General features: G+C 32.5%; 4 protein-coding genes across 7 annotated transcripts; 1 reads left to right on the top strand and 3 right to left on the bottom strand.

Moving 5' to 3' along the window:
- Positions 1–293: 293 nt before the first annotated feature.
- On the top strand, positions 294–5,153 carry LOC127245380 (T-complex protein 1 subunit epsilon). 2 transcript variants are annotated; one of them, XR_007837432.1, is made up of 10 exons: positions 294–628; positions 1,072–1,390; positions 1,893–2,241; positions 2,680–2,812; positions 2,892–2,944; positions 3,085–3,187; positions 3,565–3,731; positions 3,805–3,918; positions 3,998–4,253; positions 5,017–5,153. XR_007837432.1 is itself a non-coding variant. In XM_051266210.1 (9 exons), the coding sequence occupies exons 1-9, from the start codon at positions 430–432 to the stop codon at positions 4,166–4,168; spliced, it is 1,608 nt and encodes a 535-aa protein (XP_051122167.1). In that variant the 5' UTR covers positions 294–429; the 3' UTR covers positions 4,169–4,488. The 2 variants fall into 2 exon arrangements, 1 of the variants encoding a protein (XP_051122167.1); XM_051266210.1 differs by lacking the exon at positions 5,017–5,153 and having other exon boundaries at positions 3,998–4,488.
- On the bottom strand, positions 4,320–8,204 carry LOC127245381 (ALBINO3-like protein 1, chloroplastic). Of its 2 annotated transcripts, XM_051266211.1 has the most exons (12): positions 8,080–8,204; positions 7,468–7,860; positions 6,835–6,945; positions 6,591–6,665; positions 6,379–6,439; positions 6,179–6,252; positions 5,988–6,092; positions 5,769–5,876; positions 5,577–5,680; positions 5,291–5,497; positions 4,880–5,210; positions 4,320–4,744 (listed from the first exon to the last, which is right to left on the bottom strand). In XM_051266211.1, the coding sequence occupies exons 2-12, from the start codon at positions 7,819–7,821 to the stop codon at positions 4,739–4,741; spliced, it is 1,536 nt and encodes a 511-aa protein (XP_051122168.1). In that variant the 5' UTR covers positions 7,822–7,860; positions 8,080–8,204; the 3' UTR covers positions 4,320–4,738. The 2 variants fall into 2 exon arrangements, with proteins under 2 accessions (XP_051122168.1, XP_051122169.1); XM_051266212.1 differs by lacking the exon at positions 8,080–8,204 and having other exon boundaries at positions 7,468–8,062.
- Positions 8,205–10,354: 2,150 nt separating this feature from the next.
- Positions 10,355–14,883, bottom strand: LOC127245533 (uncharacterized). 2 transcript variants are annotated; one of them, XM_051266492.1, is made up of 5 exons: positions 14,665–14,883; positions 14,291–14,358; positions 11,128–14,215; positions 10,931–10,985; positions 10,355–10,705 (listed from the first exon to the last, which is right to left on the bottom strand). In XM_051266492.1, exons 1-5 carry the CDS (start codon positions 14,804–14,806, stop codon positions 10,558–10,560), a joined length of 3,501 nt encoding a protein of 1,166 aa, XP_051122449.1. In that variant the 5' UTR covers positions 14,807–14,883; the 3' UTR covers positions 10,355–10,557. The 2 variants fall into 2 exon arrangements, with proteins under 2 accessions (XP_051122449.1, XP_051122450.1); XM_051266493.1 differs by having other exon boundaries at positions 11,128–14,227; positions 14,665–14,709.
- A 1,420-nt stretch (positions 14,884–16,303) lies between these two features.
- On the bottom strand, positions 16,304–18,693 carry LOC127245490 (very-long-chain 3-oxoacyl-CoA reductase-like protein At1g24470). The gene is made up of 2 exons (XM_051266412.1): positions 17,723–18,693; positions 16,304–16,682 (listed from the first exon to the last, which is right to left on the bottom strand). Exons 1-2 carry the CDS (start codon positions 18,370–18,372, stop codon positions 16,370–16,372), a joined length of 963 nt encoding a protein of 320 aa, XP_051122369.1. The 5' UTR covers positions 18,373–18,693; the 3' UTR covers positions 16,304–16,369.
- Between the last annotated feature and the right edge of the window lie 5,823 nt (positions 18,694–24,516).

Here is a 24,516-nt window from a genome sequence, read left to right as displayed (position 1 = left end):
ATTATTATTTTTAATGTTACGCAATGTTTTATATCTAATATAAAAATACATCTATAAAGAAAATAGAAAGTAAACACTACTTTTATTTTCATCGATATAGTAGCATAAAATATAATCATTAATAAAAATTAGTGGCAGTAAATTGCAACTATTTATAGTATTGCATCTCATATTGGGCCCGGCTCACAGCCCAATATCATATGGCCCAATAAATACATTGGGCCAGGACCCAGTAATCTTAAACACCATAAATGTTTGGCGACACCAGCTCAAACCGCAGGATACCGTATATAAGAGAACCGGAGGAGCTACGGGCGTGAGGGTTTTAGTGAGCTCCATTTCGAGTTGCAGAAACTTCTGCTGTATTCGACTCTCTGCCTTTTCTCTTTCGATTCAGATCCGGCGGAAGATCGGAGAGTCAGTGGCCAGATGGCGTTGGCTTTCGATGAATATGGTAGGCCTTTCATCATACTGAGAGAGCAGGAGCAGAAGACTAGATTGCGTGGCCTCGATGCACAGAAGGCCAACATCGCCGCAGGGAAAGCTGTGGCTCGGATCTTGCGGACTTCGCTCGGGCCTAAAGGCATGGACAAGATGCTCCAGAGCCCAGACGGTGAAGTCACCATCAGTAAGTTGTGTGCACTTTCTTCGATTTTTTTTTTGCGTTAAAAGAATTTTTTGTTTGAATTTTTGAGGTATGATTATGAGTTGATGAAGTGTTTTAGGTGTTGAGTTGAATGATTTGGTTATCGTTGCTTTTGATATCCGGCATTGTTGAGTTGATTGACATAGGGTTTTTTTTTACTATTTGTGCTTCTCGTATTGTTCGGTTCATTTTGTTGAAGCATAGAATTTATAGCTTGATTTAGGATTTGGTTGCCAGTGCATATATATTATGCAGATGAATCTAAGAGAAGTTCGAAGATAGCCTTTTTATAATGGAAGAGTTAATTTTATTTTCTATTAAAATGCATGCATTGAAGGTATATAAGTGTTGCAATGCGTGGACATTCTTTTTGAACTAAAGTCTGTTAGATAATTACTGAGGATTTCATTTTATAATGTTTCCAGCAAACGATGGTGCAACAATCTTGGAGCAGATGGATGTTGACAATCAAATTGCTAAACTAATGGTTGAACTATCACGGAGTCAAGATTATGAAATTGGTGATGGAACAACCGGCGTTGTTGTTATGGCTGGTGCTCTTCTAGAACAGGCAGAAAAGCTGTTAGATCGTGGGATTCACCCTATTCGAATTGCTGAAGGATATGAGCTGGCTTCCAGGATAGCCTTTGAGCATTTGGAGCAAATTGCACATAAATTTGAGTTCAGCTCTACTAATATTGAACCTCTCATCCAGACATGCATGACAACATTATCTTCAAAGATGTAAGTGATGTTTCGTGCTTATTCTTTTTCTCTACAATCCCGACTTGTATTTATTTTACTTGTGAATCAAAAGTGCTGGCTTTCCTTTCATCATTTTCATTGTCAATGAATTGAGAGGTTATTCTTGTTTGCATATTCTAATTCTCAATGTCATTCTGTTTCACAATTCTTAGTATACAAATTGTGAGTAATGATCGCCTTAAAAGTCATTTCTGTATGTACTTCATAATATACTTTATTTTTGTGTTGTATATGTAAAGTGGAAAATAATAGTTCTTATCTGGTCCTCAGTTCTCCACTTCTCTCTTCTTTAGTCCTTTGATGCTGGACGGGTGAAGTTGTTTGGAGGGTGGGGTGGGTGCTACACAGCATATATTTATTTGTTTCTGGATTTCTGCTGCTAAAAATTCACTTTTGAAGTTTCTTGTGTCAACTGTGTGACTTCATGTGGGTTATGCCCTTTTGCCTTGTACTCATTGATCTTGTCAAATATGGTGTGCAGAGTGAATAGGTGCAAACGCGCTTTGGCTGAGATTGCTGTTAAAGCAGTGCTTGCTGTTGCCGATTTAGAGAGAAAGGATGTCAATCTTGATTTAATCAAAGTAGAGGGAAAAGTAGGTGGAAAGTTGGAGGATACTGAATTGATTCATGGAATTGTTGTTGACAAAGATATGAGTCATCCGCAGATGCCAAAGCAAATCGAGGATGCAAAAATTGCTATTTTGACTTGCCCTTTTGAGCCTCCAAAGCCAAAAACTAAACATAAGGTTGATATTGATACTGTAGAAAAATTCCAAACATTGCGTGAACAAGAGCAGAAGTACTTTGATGACATGGTTCAGAAGTGCAAGGTAATCTGGTTTTATCTTTTTAAATGGGAATGGATTATGGGTTTAAGATTCATGTTCAATTTTTATCATGTGAGAAGAGCATGTAATCAAGCTTTGCTTGGAGCTGCTACTTCTTCCTTATGTATAACCTACTTTGATCACGTTCCTCATCTCATTCTCTATACACTTTGGATTTGGTGGATGAATTGGAAACAAGGTTTGGAGCCTTGAAAAAAACCGCCCCAAATCCATGCTGAAATAAAATGATTCGGCCATCTTTCTTCTAGCTCTTCTTATGCCTTAGGATTCAATTTTTCTATCAATCTGCTCATGAATAAAATCTTTGGAAGGCATAGATCCGGGAGGCTCTCAATGACAGACCCATTGATGCTGCCTTTTTCGTAAATTTTTGAAAATTTAAAAGCCTTGATTTGACCTGTTAATCTTTTGTGACTGCAGGATGTTGGGACTACCTTGGTCATCTGCCAATGGGGTTTTGATGATGAGGCAAACCACTTATTAATGCATAGAAATTTGCCAGCTGTAAGATGGGTTGGTGGTGTGGAGTTAGAGTTGATAGCCATAGCTACAGGTTTGCATTATATTCTTGGCTTTTTTTTATCACAAATCTTTGTTATGAGTTTGTGATGCCATGTTGAATTTGGTCTCAGGCGGGAGAATTGTGCCACGATTTCAAGAGTTGACTCCAGATAAGCTAGGCAGGGTGAGTCTTAAGACTTTTGCCTGTTTATGTGTGTGTGTGTATATATATATATATATATTTGCTTTTCTTTCTCTGATCCGTATTTGCCTATTCAAATATATTATATGATGGTGGTTTTACTCTTGTCAACTCTATGCTAGGCTGGTTTGGTTCGAGAAAAAGCTTTCGGTACCACTAAAGATCGGATGATATATATTGAGCATTGTGCAAATTCAAGGGCTGTAACAATATTTATACGGGGTGGTAGGTTGATTTTTATGCTTTCCTGTTATAATGCATCCAATGATGCCTGAAATTTTAACTATCACTTTTTATGTGTGCCTTTTCTATTTGTCTTTGATGCATAGTGATTGGATAAATGCTGTTTTGAAGCTCATTATCCAGTTCACGATGCACTTCTAAAATTAACATATAGATCATTTGGGTGGTTATTTTCAAGATCGACACCTTGAATTCCTGTTTATCTGTTGGGCAAATGCATTTGATTGTGCTAATGACTTGCTTTTATGTGTGAATATTCTTTATTCAATCTCTGGTTAAATAGAAATATCATATTTTGGGATTTCTGTTGACTATCTGTTCTCATTTCAAAATGTGATACTACCCTGATGATTGTTTAGGCAACAAGATGATTATAGAGGAAACAAAGCGCAGCATTCATGATGCTTTATGCGTCGCCCGCAATCTCATACGCAATAACTCCATTGTCTATGGTGGTGGATCTGCTGAAATTGCTTGCTCTGTTGCTGTTGAAGCTGCTGCTGATAAATACCCAGGAGTTGAGCAGGTAAGAAGATAACTCCTTTACGCCCACGTGTTTTAGTCTTGTCAGGTAAAATGTCGACAATTTTCCCCTGCAGTATGCAATCAGGTCATTCGCAGAGGCATTGGATGCTATTCCCATGGCACTGGCGGAAAACAGTGGCCTCCAGCCTATTGAAACATTATCTGCTGTTAAATCTCAGCAAATTAAGGTACTAATACAACCTGATAAGATAATGGTAGCAGCCTGCTGGAACATTGATTTTAACTTTATAATATTATTCATGACAGGAGAACAACCCCTGCTGTGGAATAGATTGCAATGATGTCGGGACAACCGATATGCGTACACAGGACGTATTCGAGACCTTGATTGGGAAACAGCAGCAGATTCTTCTTGCCACTCAAGTTGTCAAGATGATTCTAAAAATCGATGATGTCATCTCACCATCGGATTATTAATTTTGCGCGGATCTCAAATTTTTGCTGCTTAGAGTAGCATCATTGGATTCAAATCAAGAGATGGAACATATCTTTCCCGGTTGTGGTACGTATTTACGTCGTCTCCGTTCTTCACTATCTACTTATTTAGCCAAGACATGATGAATTAATCGAGTGGTGTCTCTTTTTACCTCTTGATTTGTTTTTTTTCTTTCTTCGTTGTTTAATGTAAAACTTGGTTATAGATTTTTGTTTATGTGGGTCGATGGTAGGGTCGTTGCAACTTGAGATGATTTGAAATGTGTTTTCGAGTAATTTGTGGTATCCATTCTGTTATCATATCTATATGCTGCAAATATATGATTTTATATTTGCACAAATGTAGGAATAATAGAAACTAAAAATATTTGTACACAGATTTCTTCCTCACCTCAGCTACAAAAACAAAACATACCATCATCCAAAACAACCAATTCAATCAATCCAAAGTTCCATTTTTTCAATCATGTAATCTGTAGATCCTTCTCCATTCATTATATGTTCGATGCCCCCATCGAATCGAATCCATCTCCCGACTCTACTCTCTAATTGTCAATCCTGAAACATGAAACAGGAAAAGCCACAGACTGAATTAACTAACAGCAAAACATCATCTGTAAAAATGTTTTGAGATAAAAACTAGAATCGCTTACTGCGATCCATGAATGAACCGACTCTTTGCTGCAATAGTACCTTCTCAATATTTTGGTTGAGATGCAAATTATCTGTTCCATCTTTACGATCATTCGAAACTTCATAACTTTCTTCCTCATTAGTTGATGTTCTTGTGTCATCATTTGAAATTGAAGTCGTGCTGCTGCCATTCGCAGAAAATTCATCAAAGCTTGACAAACTGTGAGATGTAGAATCATGGTGGCTGTCTTCCCTCTCTGCTGCACTGCTTTTACTCTTCACTTCATCGGCTGTTACTTGAATTTCTTCAGCTACTGTTTCCTCAGCTTTTCTTCTTGCTTCCTCTTTTTCCCTTTTTTTCTGAGCCTCTTGCTCTTTCAATTGTTTAAACCTTGTAAAAATGTCCAAGATTGGTAAGTATGATATGTCACAAGAGAAATTTAGATATGAAGTAAAGCTCCATTAATGTACCTTTCACCCGGGCGAAGCCCTTCTGGAGTTAGTTTCTCTTCTTTCTTGACTTCCTTCTTGATAGCCGCTGTTTCAGAGACGGACTTTAGAATTTCGGATTGCATTTTCTTTGTACTTTTATCACTAAGTTCTTTCATAGGATTCTTTGCACCGCCCATTTTCCGTAGCCATACTTGCTGGGCTGTGCTTAGTATGTTGTTCGTAAACCTGAACAGACAAGCGAAAAACAAAATCTGATCGTAATTTGATTTAAGGGGACACAGGAGAGGAATAGCTCGGCGCTTACCAGTAAAGGCTTAAACCCGAAGGAACAGAGAGAGCAAAATAACCGATCATCAGGGGGAGGAAATTTGTTATGGCTTGGGAACTCTTCAAATTCGGATCGTTGCTCTAAGGGAAAAGCTTTCATTAGATACAGATCACAAATATTCGAAATGTTCGAATAAGGTAGCCCGAATATAATGTCAGCTCGACAAACCTGTGGGGGCTGCATAATCTGTACTGAGATATACTGTGTGACAACCAGAAGCACCGGGAGGATGAGGTAGGCGAGAGTATCCGACCAACCAAGGGGAGGGTGACCGTCCTATGATAAGTTGTTAACAAATTAAAGATTTAACGATGCATTGCAATGAATGAGTCGAAAACCATGTCAATAAGTGAAAAATATACAGTGGTAATAGATGATGAGTCTTACAACGAACGGGAAAAGCCAAGTAATACCGCTGCCAGTTTGTCGAGCAGCAATGGTTGTAGGGCCTGCTAGAGATGGTATCCAGAAGAACCCTTCCGTTAAAAGTCCCTTGATGTACAAAGCCAATATCCCGATTAGATTATATTGTTTAGAAGCTTTGTTATCGTAATTTATTAAATGGCGCCGCAGCTTACCTCATTAGCCACATTAGAAAGTGCTCGGTAAAGCCCAATCCATATTGGAATAGTGGCGAGTGTGGGAAGACAACCTGGAGATGCACCGAGAGAAACAATGCCATAATCATTATGCAAGAATTCTTGTACATTTACTTGAAGAGAAATTTAAACGATTTCAGTGTGTACTAGCAAACAAGTGCAAGCAACCCGTTTCATACCTGCCAGTGGATTTATCCCGGCAAGTTTATACAAACGAGCCGTTTCAAGTTGAATTCTCTCCTACAAAAGAAAAAAAAAGAACGATATTATGATAATTAGGCAAACATGTCGAATATGTAACTACTAATCTACCTGAATCAAATCCACTAGGTTTCTAATCTTTCAGTAACAATTCAAACGAGAAATAATTCGCGCAAGGATAAAGATTAACCTGATCTCCAGCATACCGTTCTTGAATGGCCTTTATTTGGGGCGTCAACGATTGCATAGCCATTGCTGATTCCACCTAAATTATTACAGCTCGTGAGATAATTTCTACAGCTGCTATACGAACATATAATGCTTGCTACCCAAATGTGTGCGCCGAAAAATCATTATTAGTAAATAACATAAAATTCTAGGGAACAAACTACACATCAAACAAAACTGTAAGACAAGAGTTGATGGAACCAAACCTGTTTCTTTGTCAAAGGAAAAGTGGCGGCCTTAACGAGTATAGTTAGTAAAATGATTGCAAAACCATACGCGTATGGAACGTGCACGGTCGACAGTCCATCTTTTAGAACCTGAAAACAACAATACATTCATTATGTCCTTAATCCGCACCAGTATTTAATTGTAATCGAATTATACCTCAATAAGCAACCTTCAAGAAAATCAAATCAACTGGAAACACTAGACACAAATGATCATTGTTTTGCACGAACGAATATAGGCAAGACAGTAATGCTCAAACTAAACTTTTAAGAACAACTAATGGAATGTAAGTAAATACAACACTTCCTACACAACAATTCAATCCGAAAACACGGACTCGGATTCATCAGAACACCTCTGCTCCACATTTTCAATCAAATATAGATCAGATTCTTGCAAGACAACAAATGTAAGTGTTAAGAACATTTAACATGAAATCAAAACTCCACAAGCATCCAATGGTTTCAATCAAAATTCTCTCCTACCAAGTTAGAACGAACTTCACAAATCATATCCAAATCCCAATCCATTTCGAAAACCAGTAGCTAATATCTCCAGCCCCAATTATTCACCATTATTTACCTAAAACAAACATTAAACCTATAACAAACCTTCAAAACAACTTCCATGGCATTCGTAATTCCCGAGAGCCAATCGCCATCCTGTTTAGTCGTAGCAGCATCGGCTGCTTCCGAAGAAGTGACTGCGGCATCGGCAATAGTGTAGAGAAACCCCTCAGCTCTCTCAAACAGCTCCTTAACTACCTGTCCAGCATTCTCCGGATCGGGAAACGGAACCTCACCCAAACCGAACCGCGCAACGCCAACACTCCCCCGCAGGAACGGTCTCTGAATCGTGAAATTGCCGAAATAAGCTCGCCTGGAAACTGGTTTTAAAGCTCCGCTTCTCCCTCGGAACGGAGACAGCACTAAATTTGGTCCAATTGGATTGGAAAAAACCGACATGCTTCAAAATTAGATTCTCCCCAAGCTCTGAATCAACACCTGAAAATTGTTGAGGGAGGAGGATAAAGGAAGATATGGAAGTTCGACATATACATATACAAATATATATATGTATATATTATATCTGAAATGTGGAAGGTTTTAGGTGATGTGTAAATGGAAGATGCGTAAAGATCTCCAGCTACAATTTTTATTCTGGACCAAAAAATTAATCAAATATCTTTGACCAGAAGAGCAAACGTAGAAGAAATGAATTACATGTGCTGCTCAAATATTGAGAGATTCTCGTCCACCGAACTCCAAACTTCAATCCAACAATGGAGGAAGAAACATAAGCAAGTTTTGTAGCAGCTTCTAAAACCCTAAATCCCTAATTTTTCCAATTTAACTTGCAATCTCAATCCCTTTGAAAATCTGTGTGTTTGTTTGGGGATTGGAATTAATTTCTACTGTTCATCCCATTCATTCTTTCTAAAAATATCAAATCAAACACTTATTTTTCATTTTTTATATTATACTAAAAATCAATTTTACATTCAAAACATCAAATCATACACTTATTTATATCTTCTCGTACAACTATTCAAATTCAAAATTTTTACTATTCAAATTCCAATTAAAAATTCAAACCCCAAACGAACACACCCTCTTGTTGCGGCATTTTTCCCTAAATACACCGTTCATCCAAAACATTTTTCTCAAATGTATCAAATACATCGTACAACTATTTTTAATTTTTATTTAAAAATTTTTTTATATTATATCTCAATCAAATATATATAATATTAGAGAATAAAATACTCCCTCAGTTCCACTTGTCATGTTCACTTTTTTATTTCCGTTCGTCTTATTTATTTTGTCATTCTTTTATATACACTTTAATCTTATTTTAGAAAATTTAATTTATAATTTTTAAAATTTTAATTATACTAATCAATTATTTTAATCTTAATATAAAATTATTTTTATTATACGATAAATATTTTCACTAATAAATTTTTAATTATTTACTAATTATACCACTCCTAAATTTCCATCGTCTATATTAAAGTGAGACAAATGAAGTATAATATAGATATAATACAAATAAATATATATTTATTTACCGTTATAACAAATTAGTTTTATAAAAAAATAAAGAATTTTTAAAATAAATAAAAATATTTGCTAATTCAAGATATATAAATAAATAGGTTTTAAACGGATTGAGTTAAAAATTTAATTAAATTTATTTATATTTGTTAAATCACTAAAAATCTTGAGACTTGACAAAAGTTCGGGAGGGATGGAGTATCTATTTCTTTGGCCAAAATTATTCTTTTCTCTTAAATTTCCAATAAATATTAGTAGTATAAAAACATAATTTATGTAAATTAACTTCTTAAAATCTATTACTCCTTTCATCCCATAATAAATTATTCATTTTTTCGTTTTACTTTGTCATGTAACAAAATATTTATTTTTATTTTTTTTTAGTAATGTATTCTCTACCTAATATTACAAATATACTTACAATTTACAATATATTATAGAAATGTCATTACATTTGTATTAAACGATACTAATAAAATTATTTTAGTAATTTCTACTTTATTCTTGTTACATTCCAATATAATACTAATATTTCTAAAATTTTGCACAAAAAAACAAACGGAATACGTAGCTATGGAAGGAGGAAGTATATTAAATACTACTACTTTTTGTCCCATATTTCGTTTTTACGTTTCATGTTCATCTCTTATGTTATTCTTTTTAGAAACAATTATATATTTTCAATTTCTAATTTATAATTTATAATTTTTTTTTTTAAATTAAGTGATAATTTTATTTTTTAAAAAAATTTAATTAAGTCAATCATATGTCTCTTAATTTCTTTTGTGCAAGGTAACTATGAAGAGAGAAATTTTTATAAATATTTTTGAAATTTGGACCCTGTTTATGCACTTGAAGTATTCCCAAATAAGGCTATTAGGAGGTTATAAGCTCTCTTTCTTTTTATTTTTCAATGTGTGTAAGAAAACATTGATTGTCCAAAATAAATAAAAAATTATAAATAGAATTTAAAGAGTTTTTATACTTATTAGTAGTAGATAATTAAGAATGTATTAGTGAAAATAATTATTCTAATTATAAATTAAAATTAAGATAACTAATTAGTTTAATTGAAATAAAAAAAATAAATAAAAAAATTTAAAATGAGATTAAAATGTATAATCATTTTCCAAAAAAAGAAAGTTATATGGTACGTAAGACCGACAGAAACGGCAACGTGGACATAGTACGTAGGACGGAGTATTTTTTAACATGTACTGTACATCTTATATATTACCTGTTTATGCTTAGATTGCAATACGAAAGGATACAAATATTCCACAGAAAATAGATCATTGTTCATTCATTTATTTATTATAATTGGCAATTCAAATGTCAGAAATTTATAACAAATTTATCTATCTTCTAACATTTCACAAAATAAATTTACACAAACTGCTTAAATTTAAATTAATGGACAGTAGCTCATTTCATCTCAAAATACAACAAAAACAAGTACTACAAATTATTGAAGTTCCATCACAAATTTGTTGAAGTTTCTTGGGGTGGTGGATTCTATTTCTAAATTTCTATGCATCATTAGAACAAAATTTTTTGTGGGACAAAATTCAAGCCATCCTAAAAAAGAAAATCAAGATTAAGAGAAAACCTTAATAAGGAAGACAGGCACAAAGTTCTTGAGTTTCAAATGGGCTGGCTGTCGGGAACAGTCTCTATCGGCTGGCTATCGATCTCCTCTAGTTCATTTTGGGATAGTGTGATCTTGGCATTCTTGAAGCGCTTTGAGCTCCTCAGAATCGATTCCAATGTCAGTTCTTTAGAGTCGGAAAGGCTGCAGCAATGGCCAATGAATGTTGTTAGATTCGATAAATTGATGAACTAACACGCGCAAAGAGGTTGTTCGTATTTTTAGAAGTTTTGGGATTACTAATCAACAATAGCTTTTTCAAGAAAATATCATTCAGAATACATATTTTTTCGCACAAAATATCGAACTTTTTTACTATTCATAAAGCTTTCCGAAACTCCAAAGACATGTTTCTGAATAAAGACTTACTCTAACTTTGCAGCAATTCTTTCGCCAGCAGATTGGCCTTCTGCATCATTTGATCCTGCCATTGAAAGAGACAAGTTGAGTTCTTTTTTCATCGGCTAAACATGAAATTTATAGAAGAGCTAGGATATCGATATGTTCAAGATAAAGCTTCCTAACATCAAACAGAGGTGAAATTAACATTCCGTATTATATCATACCGTTTCCAGCCAAGTCTAGTCCTCCTTCAGATTCCGAATCACTTGACATAGATGAACCATCTGTTGGACGGCGGATATTGGACCATGAACGCACAATCCCAGTTTCATCACCAGAGCCTTCGCTACTGCTTTCTTGAAAAATTGCTCCTGATTTATAGAGCAAACTCTCCTTTCGTGGAGTTTGCATCGCAGTCTTCTTAGCTGGATTTACACCACTTTGCACTTTTTTATTTCTTTGACTCTTAGGAAATGTTTCAGACCTTTCAAAGCTTGAATTCTTCAACAATGTTTTCTTTTCTTTAGGGTTGGGTACCACAGTGGCTTTATGTTCACTTTTCCGAGTTTCAGATGACTCTCGTGAGTCCCGTAACTCAAATGAGGTTCTAATAGGTGGTAAGCCGTTCTCCTTGAGTTGTTTCCGACTTTTTCTTGCATTTGATTTAGTTGGCGCCTTTTCCACATTACCAGAATCTTTACCCTGTTCATCACCTTTTTCAGTTCTTGCAGGATCACCATTGTTAGCAGCAGTGCCATTCGTCTCATCAATCTTTTCTCCACTTCTACTGAACACAGCAAACGATGAAGCTACTTGTCTGTCTTCTTTTTCAGGGCCTGCAAGATTAACTATACTTCCCTCAGTTTCTGATGCTTCAACACCAGCTTTTTGATCCTGGAATGGCAAATTTTCCAAGGCATGTGATACCGCATTTTGCACCTTCTTCCTTTTCTTCTTAGGCTTAAGGTCCTTATGCTCAGATTTCTCACCATTCTTGCCAACTTGATTGGAACCCATGATCTGATCTTTTTCTATAGGGGCAAGATCTTCATGTTCATTGCCGGTGAAAATTTGGGTGTTTTTCTCCACTTCTTTTTCTGCTGAGGCAACATCTTCTAATGTTTGACTAGTTTGAGTCGACATGAAAAAATCAGCCTCATTCCGACCAGCACCCTGGACTTCTCCAGTGGCACAATTACTAGAACATCTCAAAATTTTCAGTTGCGCACTGCTTTGTTCTTTGTCAGTTGCTTCGGGAATATAATTGGACGAGCCTGAAGTGCAACCCATGCCATCGTTGTGTTGTTCAACAACTGACATCTCAAGATTATTAGCATCTGCAGTGTTCTCCCCCCTTTTCACCTTCTTTTTTTTCTTCTTAGTGCCACTAGAGATATCAGGTTTCATAACAGCAGGTGCAAGGATGTTTTCTTCCAGTGTAGGATTTGGAAAAGCAGCGTCTGAATCGTTCTTATTTGATGGATTTGTCACTTCACAGTCATGATTTAGAGAAACAGTTTTCATTTCATTCTTCTGTTCAGGTTGATGGATTTCAGTACGCAGCTCAGCAATTTCGCCTTTTTCATTTTGCTCCACACCTGACTCGTCATAGAATTTTGCAGCCATTTTATTGGCTTTGCTTTTTATTCCCTTGCTCCTATTTGATGTAACATCTTCCACTGCACCACCAGTGGCCGTCAACCTTTTAGAACAATATTCAGTGTTGTTTGAACTAACCCCCCAACTCTCAGCTGGAACATCTAGGCCAGGTTTATAATCCAGTTTGCTAGCTATTATATTTTTAGGCATCGTGCCATCTAATTCCATATTCCCTTCCCTTCTACCAGAATCAGAATTTCCAGTTTCGGCTGTAGCCTCGGCTTTCAGTTGATCATTCTTCAGGTTTGATGACACATGATTCTTTTCATGATCATCATTTGGAATGGCCTCTTGGTTGGCTTCCATCAAGTTTACATCCGATGACATTTGCCTCAAATCATCAGCATCCTTCATCTTTACATCTGATGCAGTAAGTTGCACCCGTTTCCTTTTCCTCCTCTCTTTTTTGTCCTTGTTCTCAGAATTCTTGCCATCTTTGCTTGCATGTTTGAACCCAGCAATCTGATCTTTCTCTATGAGGGGGACACACTCATGGCCATTACCAAGAGAGATTTGGGGATTTTTCGGCTCTACTTTTTCGGCAGAGATAACATCTTCCAATCTTTGAGTTGTCTGAGTTGATACAACAAACTCTGTTGCATTCCCATTAGAATCCTGAACTTCCTCTCTAGCATCTTTGTTAGAACCATCCAACAATTCCATTTGCATATCCTGCCCTTGAGGGCGCGAAGTGCTTTCTTCCTCTTCATTTGCTTTTGGGTTATGATCAATTGATGGGGAAATCAAACATGACGGGACATGGAAGCCAGTTGTAGCTTCTTTCATACCCGAGTTCCCTGGATTAGCATCAGAAGGCTTCTCTCCTTCCTCAATCTTCTTCGTCTTTTTCGTCTTCTTCCTTTTCTTTGTAACACCACTAGACACTTCAGGTTTCTGTACAGCAGGAGTATCTAATATTTGTGGCGGAAAATTATCTTTCTGAGCTAGAACTGGAACAGCATTGTCTGAAGATTTCTTGTTTTCTGGAGTTTCCAGATCATGATCAAGGTTCGGCAACGTATCTTTCTCTTCCTTCTCTTCAGATTCACGGGTTCCAATACCGCGCGTGGGGTTTTCAACATTTCCAATCTGATCAACATGTGTTTCACTGTTGACTTCTGCAACTAATTTACTTGCCATTTCTTTCTTTCTCTTGTTAGCATCTGACTCATTATCTATCTTCACAATAGCGGCTTCCATTGATCTTGTAGACTGATCCAGTACTGCATTTGATGTAATCCCCAAGCTTTCAGGGTGCACCATTTTCCGCTTCTTCTTGGCACGAGAGTTACTTTCCTGACAATTGTCCTCCAACCATGTATCTCTATTAATGTCCGTGGTCTTTTCGAATGCTGTGCCAAGTTTAAATCCAGCAGTCATTCCTGGAGCAAGATTCTTTCCATGAGCATCATCCTGCAAGGCCATTGGGATGATTTCCATCCTGTTTAAATCAGACAACAACTCCCTGGAGCCATCAGCATCCTTTGCCTTCACACGGTCACTCGTGCCGATCTCATATGAATTTTGATTTAATTGAGGTACAAGAGCAGTAGTAGCATCAACTGAAAGAAACCAACTCCCCTCCACACTCTGAAATACACTCCGAAGAAGAATAAGGTCTGACAAACAATAAAAGAATGATCCCCGCTTCACCTACACAAATTACTGCATCCAATCAGCATTACATAACAAATTATTCCACTAACAACCCTAAAATAACATATATACCTTCAAAGACTGTATCTGTATCTCTCCAACTGCAGGAAAGCAACTCAAATGCTCCAATACAATCTTCTCTGCAAGCACAAAACATGCATAAGAGGGACATCAAACGAGAAAACGCATTTACCATAACCTATGAGGGGAAAAAAAATTAAACAAGAACAAAAAATTCATCTATCATAACAAATTTTTGCAACCTCGGTTCTCAAACTTCCAATAATTTACCAAACATGCATCCATTTCAAAATCTACAGCAATCAAATGTAAAATAACAACGTCTATAAGTTGCAACCCACACGAACGCTCACATACTTAGGATAATCACAGAATTCCGAAAAACCAACCCATCATACAGCCATAAACAGAATTAGGATAATTACTTTTGAAGTCCGACACTGTGTCGGTATCGGAAACAGGCACTGCGAAGTGCGTATCTAGGTTGGTGTCGATAAACACTGTGTTGTAATCCACCGTTTTGGCGGAAGCGCCATCGCAGTCCGACTCACGGCGTCCTTTGCCCATGGCAATCGGAGACCACTACCGTCGTCCCGAGACGATCACTTAGCGGACTCAGTTCGGGAGGTTTTTGTTAGGTTTTCACCATAAGCGAAACGTACCAAATCTAATGTACAATTGGGCCGGGCTGTCAGGAACAGTTAGGCCCAAATAATTTACTTTATATGTAGATTTTGTATTAGATAGAAGTTTAAATTTATTTTTCAATATAATAAAAAATTAAAAATAGTAAAACAAATGATCACCGTTTAGAGGAATTGTGTTAAAAATATAAAATATATTATTTTAAATTAAATATTTAATTTTTATTTTTATTTTGTAATAAGTTTTTAATTTTTTTTTTAATATTTTTATTTGTGATATATAAAACTATGTAAAAAATGTAGTAAAAATACTTCATCCTTGTCATAAGAAATGTTCAATTTTCTATTTGTCTATCCCAGAACAGGTACAATTTTCTTTCTTTTTCCAATTGTACTGTTTATCTAATATAATAAATACTCTTACAATTTATAATATACTACACAAATATTATTATTTTTATATTACACAATACACATAAAAGTATTTTTATCTTTTACGACAAATTAATATAATACTAATATTAATTTTATACTTCCATTACAATTAAAATATTATTATTCCTTAAATTTCAAACCAAAAATAAATATTTATTTGTAATCGAACGAAAATAATATAAACTTTTAATATTAATTAAATTATTTAATTATTTTAATTTTAATTTATAATTATTTTTACTTAGTTATTTAATAATTGTAACCTTTATAGATTTTCATATTTACAATATAGCTATAACCAAAGACATTTTATAAGGGACGGCGAGAGAATGCTACTAGTAAATAAAATTATTTGCTAAACACATTTGATAATATTTGTATGGAAAAAATTATTTTTGGTCTGAATATAATCAAAATTTATTAATTTTGGTTCAAATATACAAATTTTATTAATTTTGATCATAATATAACCAAAAGTCATCATTTTTTGTTTCAATATAACCAAAACTCATTGTTTTTTTTGTCTCAATATAAAATTTTTATCAATTTAATCCTAATGTAACAAAAACTCATCATTTTTTGTCCCAATATAATCAAACTTTATCTTTTTTGGTCTCAGCGTCAACAAATCGACGAAAAATGCTGACGTGAAAAGAAATCAAACCTTATATTTATATTTGAAGAAATTGCACAATTTTGCAAGTCCACGTTAACATTTTCCATCGGTTTGTTGACGGTGAGACCAAAAAGGATAAAGTTTGATTATATTGAGACAAAAATGATGAGTTTTTATGATATTAGGACTAAAATTGATAAAAATTTTATATTGAGATCAAGAATGATAATTTTGATTATATTGACACCAAAATTGATAAAATTTTTATATCTGAACCAAAATGGATGAATTTTGATTATATTGAGACCAAAAATAATTTTTTCTCATATTTATATAAAAAAATAGATATATTTTTATTAAAAAAAAAAAGGTAAGTAAAATGAAAAGGTGAGGCTTATTCGACAAAATGGATAAGTATTGAAGGAGCTGAGGTAATTAATGAGAGAGTTCCATTCTCCTGATTCCGACGGAGAGGCGCCACCGGTCGAGCAGAGCCTCCGGCAGCAGCGACGCCAGGAACCACTGTACGGAATGGCCCCAGTAGGGCGTGCACCGCCCTTCTCGCCCTATGAACCCCACCGCCGCCGCCGCGTACCTCTCCGCCGACGGCACCAACACCGACGGCTTCTCCACAAACGCCACCCGCGTCGCCATTTTCGTCGACACGTACAACGGCACCTGACACTGTACGTCCACGCCGTACTGCTTGTACTCCACGCTCAGGCTCCTCGCCAGCTGATCCACGTACCTGCGCACCGGATTCCCAATTTCCGATGCATCGGAAAATTTTTCAGGCGAATAGCAATTCAAGACGACGAAGCAATGTCGATTTTGATTAATCTCTCATCACAAGATAATGGGGTGTGTTTATTTGAAGATTATTTGGATTGTGTGTTTTTAATATTTGAATAGTAAAAATAGCAGTATAATATGATAAATACCGTTTGATTTGATATATTATTGTAGTAAAATTTTGCAAAAAAATTCAATAAAATTACAGTGCTAATTTGAGTCTCCAAACAACACTGATTCAAAAAATTCAGAAAATACCAATAAAAAATAAAAATTAAACATGTCCTGAATATTTCTTCAATTTTGACACATTTTGTTAGTTACAGAGTATTTAGAGTATTTAACGTAATAATGTTTAATTAGTTAATAATAATAAATTATAATATTATTGTATTATTTGGTACGTCATTAACAATATTGATAATTTTGAAATAAATTTAATATATATAATTTAAAAAATTAGAATATATATTTACATAGTTTAAAAATTATATAATAATAAAAAAAATATATAATATGAATATTATTTAGTAAAAACTAAAATAAAATTATAATAGTAAATAAAAAATAAATTTATTTATTTATAATTAACATAAACTAATTTTATAAAAATTATGAAATTTTAAAAAGATAAAATTATTCTTTTTTTTTTTTAAGGGAGATATAAATAAAAAGTTTAGATAAGTCCTATATATTATGTATTATATTATATATTAAAGTAAATTAAATTAATTTATATTTATTAAATACGTCTTGATTTAATAACCTTTTAAAAAATGTATATATATATATAAATATATCGATTGTTATGTACAGGTAAAAATATATATATATATATTAATTAAGTTGGGACAAGACCCAAGAACACATGTCACTAGTATTGATGATTACTTGTATAGATAATTAAATTGTGGGGGAAAAAAAAATTATTATAAATAATCGATGCATAAATTTAATTATAAAAAAATAATGGCCTACGAGGGAAAGATAACTTACGCTTTGGTGGCGGCGTAGATGGCGTAGAGGGGATGAGAAGGTACAATAATGGCGGCGCCGGAGCCAATATTGACGACGGCGCCACGGCGGCGGTCAAACATTCCCGGCAGAACAGCTCTGGTCACGTAGGTCGTACCTTCGACGTTAACGCGGACGAGCTTCATCCACGTCCGCTCCTCCACCTCGTGGAAGAACATCGCTTTCGGATACGTCACTCCCACATTGTTGATCAGAACCCCAATTTGGAGCCCCTCGATGAACTCCTTCATCTTCTCCACCCTCAAAACGGCGTCGTTTCGTGCGAAATCGATTTCAAAAACCCTAATTTCAATTCCATGTCTCCTTCCTCGAATTTCTTCACCAATCATTTCCAATTTCCCCAAATCTCTACTAACCAGCACCAAATTCATCCCCTTCTCCGCCAGCCTGAACGCGAAAGCTTTTCCGATTCCGTCCGTCGCGCCGGTGATCAACGCCCAACCGCCGTAGCTGGTTTTCAGATCCTTCTCCGGCCGGAGGATGACGCAGTAAAGCCATTTCAGCAAAGCAATTAGGCTTTTCAACACGGCGGTAAATCCAATTGACGAAATCAGAAGAATCCACCATGGCTGCTGCCATTTCAGATCATCCGAGCTGCAGTTCAAAACCATAATTCCTCCGATCCGATCGATCGATAATTACCGTTGGAGTGGAGCTAGGTAGAACGTACGTACCTACTCCGTGAAGAAATTGAAAAGTGTGGTGTATGCAGTGCAGTTAATAATGAAAAAGTTCAACTGCCACCTCCATTAATAATGAGGATGGTGCTGTCTGCTCAACTGATCGTTTTCATATTTAAGGAAGGAGGAGACTGTTGAACTCTGAAAGTTATTCGAATCAAGTACTACATCGAGTCGCTTGCTTCCCCTAATCAAATTATTTATTTCCTCTTAAATCATAAATTAATTACTCAACCGTTGGAAGTAAATTCATATAACTTTATCTCATAAATATAGTCTTAATTGAATTGAGTTGGGCACGCGATTTAAAAAATATTAATATTATATTTATAGTGATTAAAAAATATCGATAAAAGATTTTTTTGTCCTTGTGCGTGTATTAGTGTAAAAAATAGTGACAATTGTGTAATAAAAATGAAAAAGTATGGGTAGTTTTATAGTGATATGATTATTTATAAAAATAAGACTATTGTTTTAGGACGGACAAAAGTGGTAAACAAGACTATTATATTGAGAAAGAGAGAGTATTTTTTTTTCCTTATAATAACAAAAATATAAAAAATACTACTCCCTTCGTCTCAAACACCAACATCTCATTTTTTTATTTGTCCTAAACTTACTGCTAAATTTCCAAATTTAGAAATAATTAATATTAATATACACTTCACTTTATCTCATTGCATCACTCAAATAAAAAAAATAATAATAATTTCTTTCTCCAATCACATCACTTAATATCCAAATTATCTCAAATAATCATACTTAATATTCCTCATCTAAATTCTCGTGCCAAATAAAAATATTATACGGTGTTTGCCTTGTTTGGAATGGAGGGAATATAATTTTCGTTTTATAAATAAAAAAATAAAAACATTTTTATATTGCAGACAAAAAAGTATTACCTTTTAACTTATTTTTGCCTTAGTAGAACTCTATCCGACTGTAGTCGAAAAATAGATTATTTATGCCTTGTAATTTTGACACCTGATATGCTTTGTATATATATTTTTTTGGTAGTAAAAATATATATATTAATTTTTATTTTAAAAATTATTATTATTATTATTATTTTATGATAGAAGGAATATTATTTTTGTTACTGATCATTTTATAAATTATGCTCTTCGGTTGTGTTCATTTTTATTTTAAATAATAATCTATACGTTCAATTATATTCTTGATCTTGTCTCAATTATTGTTTTTTAATACAAATTTAAGCCATTATTTTTTTAAAAAATAAAATACTATTTTAAATAAAAATTCAAATTCAAATAAAACCTAAACAACCTTATTCATTTTCATGTTTTTGGTGGTTTTTAGTTATTATAATTTTAATAGTTTTTTTATTTTTATTTTTTGCCAATGCTGAAAAAAAAAAAGACACTGTAAACAGTTGTAAAAGTTTTGAGAAGTAAGAAATTAGAAATACCAAAAAAAAAATTGGAATAGAAAAGTTACACTCTTTGTCTCAGTATTTTTTTTAATTTTTTTTTCCGTTAAATTTATATAAAAATACTAATATTTTGTAATTATTTACTTTGCATATTTAGGTAGAATGATTATCGTATTATTAAAAAATACAATATACACATATTAATATAATATATATATTATTCACTATGCGGGTGATCAATCTCAGGCTACTTAGTGATATATATATATATATATTTCTGTGTAATTTATTGCAAATTGCAAGAAATTATATTCCTTGTAAATTCTGTAGCAAATATTTTCTCCGGCAAATTTACTAATTTACCCTTTCTTGCAATTATGCACCAAATGATTGAAGTATACACGCCAACAATAATCTCTTCAAAATTAGAAACTAATAGTACTGCAATTTTACCCAGGGCTGTCTCGCATTTTTTCGGAGCCCTAGGCATAAATAAATTTTAGGCTCTACAAATACACGATTAAATATATTTTTAAAATGATATTACTGAAATTGGCATCGGCTAGACAAGAAGTTTAAGGCAGTGGTCTGACGACGGTGTTGACTCGGGAGAAAAAAATGGAAATTGAACTTACGGTACTTCGTATGGAGGTTCGAATAGTGAAAAAAAAATGAAAGGAGGTGAACGAGAAAGTAGAAAGAGAAGTAAGTTTTGGTCTGGGTGGATCGGTGGGCACACAACGGCAAAAGACGTGAAAGTGAAAGGGAAGAGATGTAGGCGACAATTGAATTTCAATAGATGTAATGCAGTGTAGTTATGAATAAAAAGATAGAAAAAAAAAAAAAAAAAAAAAAACAAAACAAAAAGAGAGAGGGAGTAGAATTTTAAATTTAATCTTAAAATGAAAATTGAATTGGATAATAATAAAAAAATTAAAAATTAAAAATAAAAAATAAAATTTTAAATTTATTAATTATAATAGGTTTACATTAAACTGATTTATTTTATTTTTTATTTTATTTTATTTTTTTTACGTGCATACAGAGAGAATATCAACTTCTGGTGTTCACAAAATTGTTATGGTTCCAATAATTTCTAAATATCATATAAACATACCATTAAAATGAAATATTTTTGTACTTTAGGAAATTTTAAGTACTACATATATGCAGTATTAATAAATATTATTGCCTGCCAGCGTGTTACGTACGGACTCTGTCGTTTGCATGGTGCTACTTTTGCAATTAATTAATTAATTAATTAATGCAGAAGTAGTGATTTTCTTGAATTGGGACCATATCCGGACCACGTGTATATTTATATACTCCTATACATGATTGCAAGTACCGATATTTATTTTAGATATTTATACCTTATTATTTATTTTAATTTTTTCTTACTATCTCCCTCTTGTATAGAGTGTTTGAATGATTGTACATACAAGAACTTAAAATAAATATAATTAATAAATAATTAAAAATATATTAGTGAAAATAATTATAAATTAATATTAAGATAATTAATTAATCTAATTAAAATTTAAACAATTAAAAAATAAAAAATATCTAATGAGATTATAGTGTATAATTATATTTAAAAAAAAAACTAACATAAGATGTGACACAAACAAAGTAATATTTTAGATGATAAATTAGGTGAGATATACGAAAATAGAAAGAACAGACAAATTAGATGGGACGGAGAGAATATAAAAAAAAAATTCGGATCGATTCAAATTTGGCAAATTTTGCACTGAAAATTCGAATATACCTTGATCACCCGTAGAAGGAATTAAAAATAATAATGCTTACAATCCCGTAAGAGATGACCTGGTGGTGTAGGGGTTGGACTTGTGACCGCCTCAGGTTTACCCAGTCCCCGCTTCTGGACAACACATAATAAAATGTTTAATTATTCTTTAAATTTCTGCCAACTAAATTTTGTTTATTACATTATTGTCAGACATTATATAATAGTCCATCCGTCCCAAACAAGGTGCAATATTTACTTTTGACACGGGTTTTTAGGTGAGTAGTATTAAGTAGGATAATTTAGAAATTATGTGATGTAATGGAGAGATAAATATATATTTTATTTTTTTATTTGGATGATGTGAGGAGATAAAATGTGGGATAGAGATTAAGTATAATTAATTATTTCTTATTTTGAAAATATTACAGGGTGTTGGATATACCAAAAAGGGAGTACTTCTCTTGTCTAAATGCAAATTATTTTTTGTTTTGTCTTACTGAATTTTTTTTTATTTTAGTAAAATAATTATACTAATATCAAAATATAATTATTTTTTTTTTTAAATTACAAATATATCATTGAATATACAATTATTTTATATACAAAGTCAATGTATAAAAAATATCAAAATTTCTTACATATTTTTACTGACCAATAAAATAATAGTATTTATTTTTTAATCTATTATAAAATTTAAAAGGAACATAGAAAGTACTATTTTTTTTATTAATTATTGTGCCAAAAAATTTGGAATAAAATTTTCGTGGACTGAAGGTATGAATCCTGACGTGTCCAAGTCTTATAATATACATTTGGTTTAAATTATGAGCACAAATTTATAAATTAGGTGTATCATTCTAATGAATAAAGTTTATATAATAATTTATATATAAAAAAATTAAAAATTGTTAGAGTATATTAATTAATAATATGATTATATTAATTGTGTGACATGTGAACTTTTTAGTTATGAAATTTTATGTTTCAACTGTACATTTTAAATAAGTGTTATTCATCCATTGCATTAGCACGTGAGCCCCTACACATACATTCATTGGCAAATTTAATATAGATCAAATAATAATACTTCCTCCGTCCAGCTAGAAAGTATATATATTTCTATTTTGGGACGTCCAATTACAAAGTAAACATTTTATTAAATACTTTACTTTTTTTTCACAAATACCCTTACTTTACATCACATCATTTCTTTTATACCAAAAAGTAAGGGCAAAAATGTCATTACACTACTTTTAACTACCCACTATAATTAAAATATTATTATTTCTTAAATACCGTGCCAAAAGTAATTGTATACTTTATAAGTGGACGGAGGGAGTATTACTTTAATAAGAAGATGCACAACATTATACTTCCTTTATCCCACAGAATTGAACCATTTGATTAGAGACACTATATATAAGTTAAAAATATTTAATTAGTTAATAATAATTAATTATGATATTATCATACTCCCTCCATCCCATATCTATATATCCATTTACTTTTTGCACAAAGTTTTAAAAATTTTAGTATTTTTTTTTAAAATAAAGTAGAAATAAAGTTAAAAAGACTAAATTAACCCTATTAGTATTGTATGATATAAATGTAATGACATTTGTGTAATATATTGTAAATTTGAAGAGTTGAGACAGACCAAAATGAAAAAATAAATATATTGTTAAGGAATGGATGAAGTATTATTTTTTTTGTATAATTAATACTCCATCCGTCTCATATATCGTGTCTGCTACACTGTAGACACGGTATTTTAGGAGATGTGTAATTAGTAGATAATTAAGAATGTATTAGTGAAAATAATTATCCTATAATATAAGTAATTATAAATTAAGATTAAAATAACTAATTAGTTTAATTAAAATTAAAAAATAAATAAATTAAAAAGTTTAAAATTAGATTAAAATGTGTAATCATTTTCCAAAAAAGAAAAGTGACATGAAATGTGGGACGGACGAAAATGACAACGTAGACATAGTATGTGGGACGGAGGGGGTAATATTTAAAGTTTTAAAGTAAATTTAATATATATTATTAAAAAATTAAAATATATGTTTAAATATTTAAAAATTATATAGTAATTAAAAAATATATGCAATATAAATATTATTTTGTAGAAAATAAAATTTTATATAATACAAGTAAATAAAAAAATATTTTTGTTTATTTATAATTAACATAAATCAATTTTATAAAAGATATGTAGTTTTAAATATAGATAAAAATATTTATTTTTTTAGGAGAGGAATAGAAATAAATGAGTTTTGAGTGGGTCCTACATAAATATATGTTATGTAGTTAATTAAATTGATTTATATATTTATTAAATATGTTTTAATTTAATAATTTTTATAAAAAAAAATGTCAATTGTAATGGAACGGATGAAGAATATTAACATTTATTTCTTTGTTTATTTAATAGACTGTTCAAAATTAATTAATATTTTAAAGACGAAATAGATAAATACGTCATTAATAAATGTGGCTCTATGACATAACGTACAAAGACTGAGAAATTCGAACCCATAATTCACAATTCTCAATTACTCACTCTAGAATAGGACAACAACTTTAAATGTTCGAACTTATTTATTTTAAATAAAAAATAAAAGATGATATATATTGCTCCCTCAGTTCCAGAATTATAGTCTAGGTTGTATTTAACATGAGATTTAAAAAATATTAATATTGTATTGGTAATAGGTAAAAAGTACGGGTAAAAGACTTTTTTGCCATTATGAGTGTATTAGTGTAAAAAATAGTGACAATTGTGTAATAATAATGAAAAAAATAATAGTAATTTTACGGTGATATGATTATTTATAAAAATGAGACTATTGTTTTGGGATGGATAAAAATAATAAACATGACTATTGTATTGAAACAGAGAATGTATAATAGTATATATTCG

This window comes from Andrographis paniculata, unplaced genomic scaffold (genome assembly GCF_009805555.1).
Source record: "Andrographis paniculata isolate CXL003 unplaced genomic scaffold, ASM980555v1 Contig22END, whole genome shotgun sequence".
Taxonomy (NCBI): Eukaryota; Viridiplantae; Streptophyta; class Magnoliopsida; order Lamiales; family Acanthaceae; genus Andrographis; species Andrographis paniculata.
Note: the sequence above shows the minus strand (reverse complement) of the source record. Positions and strands in the feature narration are given on the sequence as shown.

Coding starts and splice junctions, on each gene's coding strand:
- LOC127245380 (XM_051266210.1), top strand. CDS start 430: ATGGCGTTGGCTTTCGATGAATATGGTAGGCCTTTCATCATACTGAGA. Junction 2,242..2,679: donor ACATGGTTCAGAAGTGCAAG/GTAATCTGGTTT, acceptor TTGTGACTGCAG/GATGTTGGGACTACCTTGGT. Junction 3,188..3,564: donor AACAATATTTATACGGGGTG/GTAGGTTGATTT, acceptor ATGATTGTTTAG/GCAACAAGATGATTATAGAG.
- LOC127245381 (XM_051266211.1), bottom strand. CDS start 7,821: ATGTCGGTTTTTTCCAATCCAATTGGACCAAATTTAGTGCTGTCTCCG. Junction 6,440..6,590: donor AACGGTATGCTGGAGATCAG/GTTAATCTTTAT, acceptor TTTCTTTTGTAG/GAGAGAATTCAACTTGAAAC. Junction 5,681..5,768: donor AGATTATGCAGCCCCCACAG/GTTTGTCGAGCT, acceptor CTTTTCCCTTAG/AGCAACGATCCGAATTTGAA.
- LOC127245533 (XM_051266492.1), bottom strand. CDS start 14,806: ATGGGCAAAGGACGCCGTGAGTCGGACTGCGATGGCGCTTCCGCCAAA. Junction 14,359..14,664: donor CACAGTGTCGGACTTCAAAA/GTAATTATCCTA, acceptor TTGTGCTTGCAG/AGAAGATTGTATTGGAGCAT. Junction 14,216..14,290: donor TACAGATACAGTCTTTGAAG/GTATATATGTTA, acceptor TAATTTGTGTAG/GTGAAGCGGGGATCATTCTT.
- LOC127245490 (XM_051266412.1), bottom strand. CDS start 18,372: ATGGTTTTGAACTGCAGCTCGGATGATCTGAAATGGCAGCAGCCATGG. Junction 16,683..17,722: donor ATCTACGCCGCCACCAAAGC/GTAAGTTATCTT, acceptor TCCGGTGCGCAG/GTACGTGGATCAGCTGGCGA.